This window comes from Echinops telfairi, unplaced genomic scaffold (assembly GCF_000313985.2).
Source record: "Echinops telfairi isolate 266 unplaced genomic scaffold, ASM31398v2 ScPeMD7_9;HRSCAF=40, whole genome shotgun sequence".
In the NCBI taxonomy this organism is placed as follows: Eukaryota; Metazoa; Chordata; class Mammalia; order Afrosoricida; family Tenrecidae; genus Echinops; species Echinops telfairi.
Window position 1 is genome coordinate 58,086,834 of NW_022103906.1, and position 12,666 is coordinate 58,099,499.

A 12,666-nucleotide genomic window follows, 5' to 3' on the forward strand; every position below is an offset into this window, starting at 1 on the left:
AGATCCAGATTCAATAGTGTTTCCCAATGTGGACAATACCACACTCGGGGTGGGGGGTGCTGGGATGCTCCACGGGGCTACAAAAGTAGATACCTATAGTTTATCTTGGATTGTGGGTTATAGTATAAACATTTTTCATTGCCAGGGGGGCGCTGAGTAATTTTTTTTTCCTGAAAAGGGAGCAGTAGGCCAATCGAATTTGAAAATCTACTGATCAGATCAAGGAATCAATGCTCATCTGATCTACCTTTTTGATACCGAAATGAAGCTGGGCCTGCTTTAGAGACAGTTCTTACGAGAAGATCAGGGAACGTCCTATGCGAGTCCAATCATCTAACTTTGAAGGCTATCACTGTCATGCCTCAGGTGCTGTGTTTGGAGTTTTTAATCTCGGGGCAGAGGTGGGGCACCGTCCCTGGTGACCGCTGCTCTCCTGTAGAAAGCTCAGTCACGCCTCTCTCCTGGCTGATCACAGGCAAGTCCTCCTGGAGCGGATCGGTCCTCGAAGATAACTCACCTAACTATGTGAGCGCGTTGTCAAGGTCTGGCACTGGTTGTCAGAGGTGCTAAGAAGACATGCAGTCTTTCCGGATCGTAGTATTCTGCACATCGTTGCCAGTCACCCTTGATTCCGACTCACTGTGACCCAGTGAGTGTACAGAGTTCAAGGCTGTAACACGCCAGAAACAGATCACCTAGCCCATCTACCGACGTGCCTCCAGTGGGTTTGAAGTGCCAACCTTTCTGTTCCCAGTCCAGTGTTTAGCCGTTTGCATCACCCAGGGACTTGAAAGACAAGGAACACTTGCTTATCCTGCCTGTAGTTTTAACTTACTTTCTCTCAACCTTTAGGAACTGGCCTCTCCGAGGGACTCTCACGGAGGATGGCAAAGGTTGCTCTTACGGCTTTTGGAACCACTAGGTAGAACCGGAGTATAAAAATCAGCGTTTCTCAACCTGTGGGTCGTGACCCCTTTGGAGGCTCAAATGACCCTTTCACAGGGGTCACCTGATTCATACCAGTAGCAAAATTAGTTATTAAGTATCAATGAAAATAATTGTATGGTTGGAAGGGGGGTCACCACCACATGAACTGTATGAACGGGTCACGGCATTAGGAAGGTTGAGAACCACTGACAAAAATGAAGTATACTGCATCACATCACCGGCCTGTGTGCTGCTGAAGCAGACTGCTGTCTGGCCTTCCTGCTCGCTGATTCAGAGAGCAGGAGCGCAGCTGGGTCCAGGCAGCTGATAAAGTGGGCCCTACCTACCCCTACCAACAAGCTGCCCTCGCTGCTGCAGAGCTATCAATGGACCAAATGCCCAGCCTGACCTGGCCACACAAGAGCCCCAGTTCTAGATTCTGTTTCTACGTTTATCCACTCTAACCCAGCCTCTCCATGGTGCCAGAGTGCCGGTCCATTTGTTTCCTGCCAATGCTCCACACAGGAATCCTTTGGCATTTGGAGCAGAAACAAACCACCTGCCCTTTGGAGCTCAGGCCGCTGGGTGCGTCCTTTCCATGGGGACCGAACAGGAACGTAGTGGAGCCAGCACCCGAGGTCACTGGGTGCATTCTGCTAGTGACCCCAGCAACCCTGCGGGGAAGCGGTGCTGGGCCGAGGGAAATGACAAGGGGGTAGTGACTAGTCTCCTACAGACGTACACCAGGGCGGTCTGCTGAGGGCTGTCCATTGCGCTTACCCAGATCCACAAAAAGGTGCCTCGCTCCTGTCTGGGTCTTCACAACTAAGAACGAGAGCTCAGGGCTGCTGTGCTCTGCGGAGCCAGGCCTCTCCAGTGTTCCTGAAGGCAATGCCCCACTCTCGTCCCTGTCTTTTTGCATGGACATTGTGTTAAAGAAAGTTGCTTGTTTTCTTGGTGCTTCAGAAAAATGGGAAAATCCAGGCCCTGCTGTCTCTGGAATTCCATCATCATCTCCACTGGTGATTAAGTTAAGAGCAGGCTGCAAAATTTTTCTGACAAAATTACCTAAGGAAAAAAAGCCGTATGATTACGCTGTTTTATGCAACTAGATCCAAGGGGCAAATCTACACATGGCAACTTTACATGTGATACGACTTGTTACTTTTGGTTTTGAAACTGAGCTGCTGTTAGTACCCGTATCTAGATAAACTGAGCTGTTGTTATTACCCGTATCTAGATAAACTGAGCTGTTGCTATTACCCGTATCTAGATAAGCTGGAGCATATCAACCTCCTTCCTTGTGCTGTGTCTCCGTTTTAACTCCCACTGATAGGACAGCTCGGTGGCACTCTTAACCAACGGTTTAAGTGGGAAGGTTAACTTGAGAAAATAGATCCATGTTGCCAGTATGGACCTGCGTGTAGCCTACTGATGTCACCATAAGCACCACTGTTATTAACCCAAACTGGGTAGAATTATTTTTAGTATATGTGCTGCTGAAGCAAGCACAACTGGGTAGAATTATCTTCACAATCAGCGACTACAGAATCGAAGGGCTGGGCTTTCAAGGTAACGCCCAGCTGGGTGTCGGGAAACTCCCAGGAGTGTACACGCTGCCCTATAGCAGGTGGCTGTGGCTCTGGTTTCTCCACCAAGGAATGTCGCCTTTCTCTCCTTGTTACAAAGAAAGCCCAGCATGGGTGGAGCACTGACTCTCAGACAAGGTGAATGGGAGGGAGTGGGCAAAAGGGTACCAGTTAAGAGAGACTAAGGATATTTGGGGTGATCACGCTAAGGAAGAAAGCCTGAGTGCTGTCAATGTAAACGCCGCCACGCCTTTGGTGATGCATCTCTAATGAGAGCGAGCAGCGTAAGGGAGTAGATGCGACAGTGTCTGTGTGTGAGAGTCAGTTTCCTCGTGTGAAACACACGGTTACAATCTCAACGGTGCAGCACTGATAGGGACTGAAGGGAAGGGAAGCTTCTAGCATGGACCTTAATATTTCTAAATGACCACTATTGTCACACATTTGCATTGCAACTGTTCTCATTTATAAAAAATGTATGACATTGGTTTTTAGTGATAGTAAAAGAAATGAAATACATGTATTAAATATATTTATTGTCTTTTTTAAAAAACCTAAAAAACTTTTTAATTGCCTTACCCTACCAGGCAGAGTACCGGGCTCCTGTGGGTTTCCAAGACTCTAACTCTTGATGTGAGTAGAAAGCCCTCTTTCTTCTATGCGATAGTTGGTGGGTTCAAACTGCTGCTTAACAGCCCCAAACACAACCACGATGGCACCGGGGTTCCTCAGACTCCCTGCCATCCACTAAGACCCTTCCGACTAAGGACCCGACAGGTCAGGCTGTAACTGCCCTGAGGTTTTTGTGAGTTATCCTGAGAGTTCTTCCGATCACTGGTCTAATCTTTCCAGTTAAAAGTTGATTACGGCGATTAAAACGTCTTGAAACTCCCATATTATTGTTTATGCTACTTTATCAGGCCACAATTTAGTCCTTATTCTGTTTTGTGTAGAATAATACTAGGGAAATGTAATACTGTAAGGAAAGCCTAACTTAATTTTAATGTCTATAACGAGTTCAGTTGTCACGTTATTCATCACCTAGGTTTGGACCTGTACATCAGGAGACGTGCAAACTCTAAATTAAAAATTCCCTTTCCCAAAGTTAGACTGAGTCACTTTCCTCCCCAAGGAAATAAATCCAACGTATTATGACACACTATACATCACAATGAAAGCAAAAGCATTTGATCCTGGCAATCACCACGTGAACATGAGGACTCTCTGAACTTACAGAGGGACAGGAAGCCAGACCATGGGCAAGGACAAAGCAGTACAGATGAGACGGGCACATTCAGGGGGCATGGCCGGGGCAGGACAAAGCAATTAAACTTCGGTGGGTCAAGGAAATGTCCCGGGACTCTTACATCTCCGCCTACTTCTTGTTGTGTACGGCTGGGTTGATGACTACTCGGGGCAACCGTACAGGGCAGAGTAGAACTGCCCCACTAGGGCTGTCAGGCTCTGGTCTTTACAGGCAGAGTGCCAGGTCTTTTCTCCCGTGGGACCACTGGTGGGTTTGAACCACCGTCCTTTGGGTTAGTGATTGAACGTTTAACCACTGCATCCCTTGGGTTAATGAGACAAGTGAGAACATGTCTGTGATGGTAGTGCTAGGTGATGGTAGTGCTAGGTGGCTGGGGAGGTACCGAATATCACCTCCGTGAGCCAGTATAAACCACCACACTGGCAATTAGAAGCAAAACAACTTTATAATTCCCATCCCCACCTCACCATCCCCACACACATCAATACAGGGACTGCCTTACTGACTAATAAAAACTGGTCAATCATAGAATTTCAGCAGGCTGGCCAAAGAGGATATTTTGGCAAATCAAATGTAAACATTTTGCAAACCTTCTATTGTCTCTTATATTTAACCTAATGTTCCTGTCTAAAAGGTTCACAAAAAGAATCAAATGTAGTCAAGAGATACATACTGGGAAGGGACTTCATGGGGAAATTTGGGGAAAGCCTTCATATCCTTTGCTCCATTTCTAATCCTGGTCGCTCATGTGGTAGGGACACGAAGACTCAGATGAAGTTCCATTGAGCAGGGGATGGTCTCTGCTTCTAGCCACAAAAGATTACCCACTGCTCCCCGAGTGAGCCACAGATTCCTGTCTCTGTGCTTGTGTGCATGCTGTGCCCTCAGATAGCAAAGCCTTTCTGATCTTCGTCTATGTGATGAAATTTTATCTCACGTCCAGCTCGACCATCATCTGCTTTCAGAAGACACTGGAGCAGAGACCACTAGTTACCCATCACCTTTCCACTCGCCTCTTCTTCCCCATCAACAGATGCACATGTTTCAGTTCGGCACAGACCATGAGGCGCAAATAGGAACCAAAAAAGCATCTTGCTTAGTTAGCACTCTGCCTTATTGCTCTGACAATCGCACCTACTTAACAGGTAGTCATTCACTCAGCAATATTAGATGCCGACTTATGTTTGCTATTGTTGTTACATTCTTATTATAACTATTAGATGCTAACCTTGGAAAGACAACGGTGAAGAAGAAACAGTCTCTGCCCAAAAGAACAGCAGGGGAGCAAAGCCAAAAATCACGCCAGGAAGGGGTGAATGCTGTGAGGCATTAAGTGATGAATTAAGCTATCAAAAGGCCAGAGGAGAGGTCTAACAAAAGACTTGGAGCTGGTTATGTGACAGGAACGGTTTCTCAAATGACTTCATGTCTTCTAAGCCTTAACAGACCATTAGGACTTATCCAGGTGAATGGAGGGCCGTGCTAACTCCAAAGAACGAATCAATCCTAAAGAGCACACAGACTAGCAAACAGTCTTCTCTGTCTTTTCCCTCGCTCAGCAGCACACTCACCAACATGGATGTTATCTTTAAATGCCACATTGCGGAGCTGAAATATTAAATGGCGGCTGAATTTTTCATCGGTGCTGGAGTCCAAATTGAAAACATCTTCAGCTGAACAATTAACGCTGTATAATTCTTGAAGTGCTTTACAAACATGCTAAAAACAGAAGGGAAATAACTATTAACAAATCACTTATGGATTGAAAAATATATCAAATTTAAATGATCAAATTAGTATACATGTTTATGTTAAAAAACTCATAGGTTTTCGGGACTAAAATCATCTGAGAAATAAAATAATGTACCCATTAGTCTTCTCTACAATCACAATGAAATCATGTTTTAAGCATCTTTTTAAATACTGTCTATGAGTTGAAAAGTCATAGTTTTACAGAGAGTTTACATAGAACGTTTCTCAGCCCAAATGGGTCTGAAAGAACAAGGTCGGGGGCTACATGACCCTGATCGTGGAGGCAGCACACGGGCAGGACGCAAGCTCTGTAGTCACAGAGATGTAGATTTGGCTCGGAGCTTGGTTATCAACCAACTCTCTGACGCTGGCCCAGTCCACACCGTGTGCTCCTCACTGCACCCTGGGTCACGATGAAAGGCCAGGGCAGTCACAGTAGAGTCCATTCTGACTCCTGGTGACCCATGTGCTCTCAAACCAAAGGGCACTCCTTATGACCTTTCTGAAGCAGACCCCCAGGCCTTTCTTCCGAGGTGAGTGTAGACCGATGAGAAATGCCAGCTTTCTGGGCGTCATTGAACATTGAACCATTTGCATCACCCAGAAACTCCCCCGGCAATAATACTAAGACTGAACATGGGGGCTGTGGTAGGGAGTAAGTAAGAAAATGAGACAAATGTGTTAAAACAGTATGTGGTACCGAGCCACCACCAGTGAGTTGATTCTGACTGACAGGGACTTTCTATAGGGTTTTCAAGGCTTTGTAAATCTTTATGGGAATGGACAGCCTCGTGTGTCTCACTCAGAGTGGCTAGGGGGGTTGAACCACCAACCTTGAGGTTAGCAGTCTAATGCTTAACTGACAGCTCCTTATATCTGACACAGTCACTGCTTAAAAGCATTAGCTGTGCAGCCTTAAACAAGTCACATCTCCCTAAGCCTCAGTATTATTTGCAAAATGTAGCTGCGAAGAACATCATGCATAGTTCCCTTTGGATTTGCAAACCTTTCTGTAAACTGCCAAGTCTCCAGGTTCCTAACAGCTGGCGGTATTCAATTACCACATTCCTCTTTACATTCTCTGAGCCTGTTCTTCTCTCAAGTCTTCTCCAAATTCCCTGCCTACCACCAATTCCTCCTCGACTTCTCTCTTGGCAGCTGCAATTTATGCTAATTTGTGGTGAATTTCACATGTTTTCTCCATACGGGCTATCTGTCAGTATCTCCTTTTTAAAAATATCTTTTTATAGAAATAGAATCCCGAGTTTTAGCTAGACTTCTAGCCATCCAGAATAAAGACTACATTTCCCAGATTCACTTGTAACTAAGTCTGGCAACGTGACTAAATCTCACCCAGGAAAAGTGAACAAAAGAAGAGTGTGCACCTTCCAAGTCACATGCTTCAAACCAGGGACATGCTGCTCGCTCTCTCAACTTCCACTGACTGGAAGGGAGGCTGGGTGGTGGTGTGACACCTTGGACAATGTGAGCAAGGCAATGTCTTAGGGGGAGCAAAACAGCAAGACAAAGACAGCCTCATTCCTAATAGAGGGGAGCCACACCCAGATATTACATGAAAAAGAAATATATTTCTAATTAGTAAGACACTTTACTTTTTTATGCTAACGGTTGAATATCGCCTATTTTATACCCTCCGTTAGACTATACATTTTGTGACGGCAAAAGCCATGTCTTCTTGGCCTCACCATTACATTCTGAGTACTTAGCACGGTGTCTGGTCCTTACTAGCTGCAGAAAAAAATTGATAAATGAATGCAAGCTAGTTTTGTATTTTAGAGCAACACAGAATGAACATAATGCTTCTTCAGATACTAGAAGATTATCACACTCTTGCTAAATTCTCTACCACATTAAATTTTAAATTAAAAATATAAGTTTTAAAAATAATTATCAAATACAAAAGCTAAAAATAAAGCTTGAGTACTATTTCTAATCTATATGGTTTTGCCAAATGCATTAAACCCGGGATTCGTAGCTTATTGAAATGTGTCAGTTATTGAATCAAAGTACATTATCTATTATCACCAGTTGTAATTATCCACTTATTTATTAGCCATCCGTTAAACAAAAGCTGACTTAATTTTTGCCTCTTTACATAGACCGATTCAAAGAGAAAGTACTTACTGGATTATAAACTTGTTATATTCAAATTATCTAGTAAGTGAAATTAGTGAATTTCAACATATAATCATTTAAAAACCTGTTATAGAAATTTTTCAACCAAGCTGGTCAACATGTTAAGTACAACCACTGTATACATTTTGAACTCTTTTCTACAGCTTTTTTTTTTTTTTCTCAAATTTTGCTAATACAGGAGATAACTGTTCTAAACTTATCTGGATAATGTACAGAATTAAGGGAGAGAAAAATGTAAACCCCTGCAATATCCTTGATAAATCAGTGTGAATTAATTTATGTTACAAATGGGATTTGTACTAGAGTTGCTTCCATTAGGAATGTTTCAGGTTTCTACTACAATGATGTCTTTTTGCCTGTGGTATTACCTTATTAAAGTACCACTAGAAGCCCAAGTCTTGTGGCATCAGGAGTTAAGTATTGGACTGATAACCACAAAGTACCACTAGAAAAATCTCTGGTGTCCACATAGAGCCTATACAATACATCCTATCTTAGATGTCAGAAGCGGTCTACAGCCAGACCACCTTGAATGTGCCTGACCTCACCTGACTGTAGTAGCATGTTACATATCATAAAAAGTCAGTATTCATATACATGGAGAACTAACAGCGAGGTGCACCGGTGGCACGGTGGTTACAAGTTGAGCTGCTAACCACAAGGTCAGCAGTTTGAAACCCCCACTGCTCCTTGGGAGAAGACGGGGGTTTCTACTCCAGTCAAGAGCTAGTTGCACAAGGGCAGTTCTACCCTGTCCTATAAGGTCTCCGTGAGTAGGAAACAACGCCACGACAGTGAGGGTTTTAGTTTTATTTCCAAAAGCACACTGACACTCATTTTCCCATGGCTTTCTTGATGTCCACAGTACCCACTTGGATGGTAAAATTACTTTGGCCTTAGTCCGAGTAAGCTATGATACTGGAGGTCAGATAATTAATCCACAAATTAAAAATGCAGAAAATGCCCAAGCTTCTATCTTTCTCCAAGGTTTTCACCAGGTAGAGTAATGCTAGCAAACCTATGAGCACACGTTGCACCGTCCCCTCCTTGCCCAGCTTACTGGTAGATGTGATGTTCAGAAACAAGGCCCTAGGAAGAACAGCAGGAGAACAGAGGTGCGCTGCAGAACCTGTGTATCACACAAGCTGGTTTCCCCTAACGAACGCACGAGAGAGTGGAGAGCTGCACGGAGGGGGACCGGGAGACACCGGCCGCTATATTTACCTCAATGAGCAGGGCCACCATCTTTTTCCCATCGGCTCCTGGATTGGCAAGTTTGTTGAATTCCAGATCAAAATAAAGCTTGCACACAGAATTTTCAGGTATAACTTCATAGCAGTGCAAGAGATTTTTGCTAGATTGAAAAATTTGAGAAGGTGAGATTCCTGTCTTCCATCTTTTAAACCATAGGAGCTAAACTTGTATCTCAAGAGAGACTGTGTTAGCTGTAAATGACATGTAACGAGGCAGTAATGAAGACATGAGAGAGTGAGCATGTGCCATCCATGGGTTTATGGCTCAGGCTCCCGAGTTTCCACCAAACGAAACATGACATTGTGATCTGTAGCATTATCTAACGAGAAAACACACTTAACCTCAAACAACATGTTATTTCCTGCCAGGGGATTTGAACAGCAGCTAACACTTCTCTATTTGCTCTGTTGTTGCTGAGGTCTATTGTTTTAGAAAGGAACTGTGTTTTCCTTAAAGGATCACACATTCTGGGAAGTCCATGACTCTTCTGTGAGGACATTGAAAAGCATTTTCACTGGGAAGACACTACGTTAATACTGGGTTATTTTTTTTTTAGTCATCTGGCTTCCAGGAACTTTCAGCACTCACCCGGGTAATTAGGTGTACACGCGATGTGACTCGGACTTCAGTTCCTGAGAACAGAGGGTGATTTCAAACATACCTGATTCTCTGGATGGTCCCTTTAGCACCTAAGTAATAGCTGGGGCCGAGTGAATTTCCAATGGCATGTTATACAAATGAAGGTTTTGTAATAAGATGAACAGGAGTCCTGGGGCGCAACAGGAGCCACATTGGGCTGTTAACTGTAAGTTCAGCAGGTGGAAGCCACCTGTGGCTCCCGGGAGAAAGAGGCTTTCGAGTGCTGGAGAGAGTTCCAGTCTTGGAAACGCACTGGGACCATTCTACGCCGTTCTGTTGAGGTGCCATGAGTAGGAATGGGCTCGATGGCAGTGAGTAAGGCGAACACCACAGAGTGGCGGGAGAATTTTGTCATGGTCTGGCACGGGGAGTATAAGAACACAAAACGCAGGTAGAACTAGACACACATGCTCTGTAATAGTACTGTGTTGACAGGGCAAGATGAGGTTTAGTTGCAGCAAACATCATCTCACACTATCTTGATGGCTTCAACTGCAAAGTGGGGTCATCTATACATAAACATAAGCAAACTTAGTTTTATATTTGAAGGGAATTAAAGACATCAAAATAAAAATAGCCTAACTCAGCTGATTAAATAAATTAATAAAAATAGCATTAGTCAATTCAGGGAATCCACATTAATCTGTTCCCCTTTTCTCTATATAAGTATAAGTACTTGAATAGATCTAAAGTTATATTAAGCTGCAATTTCTTCATTGTTAGATGGGAACACAAGAATTCACCTGAGATTAGGAAAATCCAAACCAAATCCACTATAAATCTCCACAGGAGCATACAACCTCATCTTTGTCCCACAGAGCAACTGGTGGGTTTGAAGTGCTGACCTTGCACTTAAGCAACTCCACATTTCCCCCACAGTGCCACCAGAGCTCCCAAATCAAACTCACTGTCATTGAGTAGATTCAATTCTAACTCACAGTGACCCTATAGGACAGGGTAAAGTTGCCACGGTGAGTTTCAGAGGCTGTAAATCTATAGGAGCAGACCAAAAACAAACTCACTGTCATTGAGTTGATGGGAGCTGGTGGATTTGCACCACTGATCCTGTGGTTAGCAGTCCAACTGGTAACCTACTGCAAGGCCAGGGCTCCTTTCTTGATAGTACAATTTAATTTTTGCTTACACAAAAAGAAACTTCAGAATCCCCTTTGGTTAACAGAAGGACACGAACATATGAAGCTAAGTAAAAAAGTATTGCTACTGTGGTTCCAGTTATACATGTACGGCCTTATTCTAAACAGAACATGTTTCAATGAACATGTCTCTAGATGCAGTGGATGACTACAGACAAGATCTCTCAGTAATATACGTGTCTTACTGTAGGAGGAGCCCTGGTGGCTTAGTAGTTAGGAATTAGGCTGTTATCTGCAAAGTCTGCAGTCCGAAACCACAGCTCCTCAGGAGAGAAAGACGGAGCTTTCTAGTCCCGTAAACAGTTAAGCTCGGAACCCACAGGGGCAGTTCCACGCCGCTCTCTGGGGTCGCTATGAGTCAGCAGAAACTGGAAGGCAGTGAGTTAGACTCACTAAGGGTGACTTCAAAACAGAAAGTATAATCAACAGTGAACAGTGGCTTCTGAGGGGCTCTGCCAGCCTGGGCCAGTTAAGTTCCAGGCAGAGAGAACAGCTCAGGCGGTTATAGGGATTGTTTTGTAGGATTCCCACGGGGAATCTTGATAGGTTTTACCAACAGACACAAGTCAATCACCAGAGCTTACAACAAAGTTTTGAGAAAATTGAAAACTGCATTGTGCCAAGGAATTTTTCATGACAGTACACTTGTTGATTCTTCAAGGGTGGCAAACGCTGTCCCTCTGGACTTCTTTTTGTTCCCCAAACTCAAAGAACATTTAAAAGGAACACGACTGGAATCCCCGAGGACACCAAAATAGCGGTTTTGACAAGGTGTAAATCCAGGAGCACAGAAGGTTGCGGGGAAGGGCTAGAGACGGAAACCCTGCCTTCAGAAGTGTATACACGTACGTGGAAGATATGGAGGGACATAGCTTCACATTTTGATGTTTTTGTTTACTAAAGGTGCCTATGATTTTGTTGCAATACTTTCTGACTTACTCTTGTGTGCGTGCACACACAAACACACATGAACAAGATAGGTATATTTGCTCGTCACCTACCCACATGCTTAGCTTCCTAAGGCCAGGTTCTAATGCGAGCTCTGGTGTTATGCAACAACAGGGGATGATCACATCAGTTCATAAAATGGAGGGTGACTACATCACTATGTAACTGCCAAATTACATCATCATATGACTTCCAAACCGCCGAGAAGCCTGGCCCAGCCCCACGGACCCCTAACCTAATGCATCACAGCCAGTGCCTCTAGCTCCACACGTCAGCATTCACTACTGCCAGAGCACAGAGTTAATGCTCCAGAGAGACAGATTTGTTTATGCTTGTCATACATGCACAACGTTGGATCACGAGGCGTAAGTGCCCATGATTTTTTTCCCTAACAACATCTGGTGGTAGAATTCAATGTCTTTATAGTCTTGTAAATCCTATGGAGGTAGTTTTATGCTGTCTGATACAGAGGCTATAAGTCAGACTCAGCCTGAAGGCATAGGTTATTTGGTACATTTGGTTACCAAAAAGTAACGGAATTTGGGGTCAAGGACTGTGAAAGCCAATTCAATCTGAATTTATTTTACAAAAACTGCTAGATGGAAGAAATGTCACGTTAGCTTTAGTATGCTGCATTGAAAAACTACTTACCGGGACTTATAGTAGAACCAAAGCTGAGCATAGGTTGTGACGAGGTAAATCCGTTGTCCATCTCCCACTTTGTATTCCAAAGCAAATACATGAACATCCTTTGCAAAATCAAAAGTTACATTCCAAAAATTTAAAAACTGCAACTGTAGCAATTAAATAGCCATAAACATTTTTACCTTCAAATTTTAGTAAAAGGCGATTTATAAGATCTGAAGAGAAACCAGAGTATACCTTCAAATTTTAGATAACTAGAATTTGAACATTTGTGTTATTAAAGGAAGAGAAAAACAATTAAGTCTAGGCCAAGAAAAATCAAATTACTTATATT

The 12,666-nt window shown here is 43.7% G+C and overlaps 1 protein-coding gene across 1 annotated transcript in view; it reads right to left on the reverse strand.

Moving 5' to 3' along the window:
• PRIMPOL (primase and DNA directed polymerase) overlaps positions 1-12,666 on the reverse strand; it is a 44,812-nt gene that overhangs the window by 17,584 nt on the left and 14,562 nt on the right. The window contains exons 3-6 of the mRNA XM_004696463.2: positions 12,339-12,436; positions 8,917-9,046; positions 5,355-5,502; positions 1,708-1,995 (exon numbers count right to left, since the gene is read on the reverse strand). Coding sequence (XP_004696520.2) covers positions 1,708-1,995; positions 5,355-5,502; positions 8,917-9,046; positions 12,339-12,436 — 664 coding nt within the window. The remainder of the gene's footprint in view (positions 1-1,707; positions 1,996-5,354; positions 5,503-8,916; positions 9,047-12,338; positions 12,437-12,666) is intronic.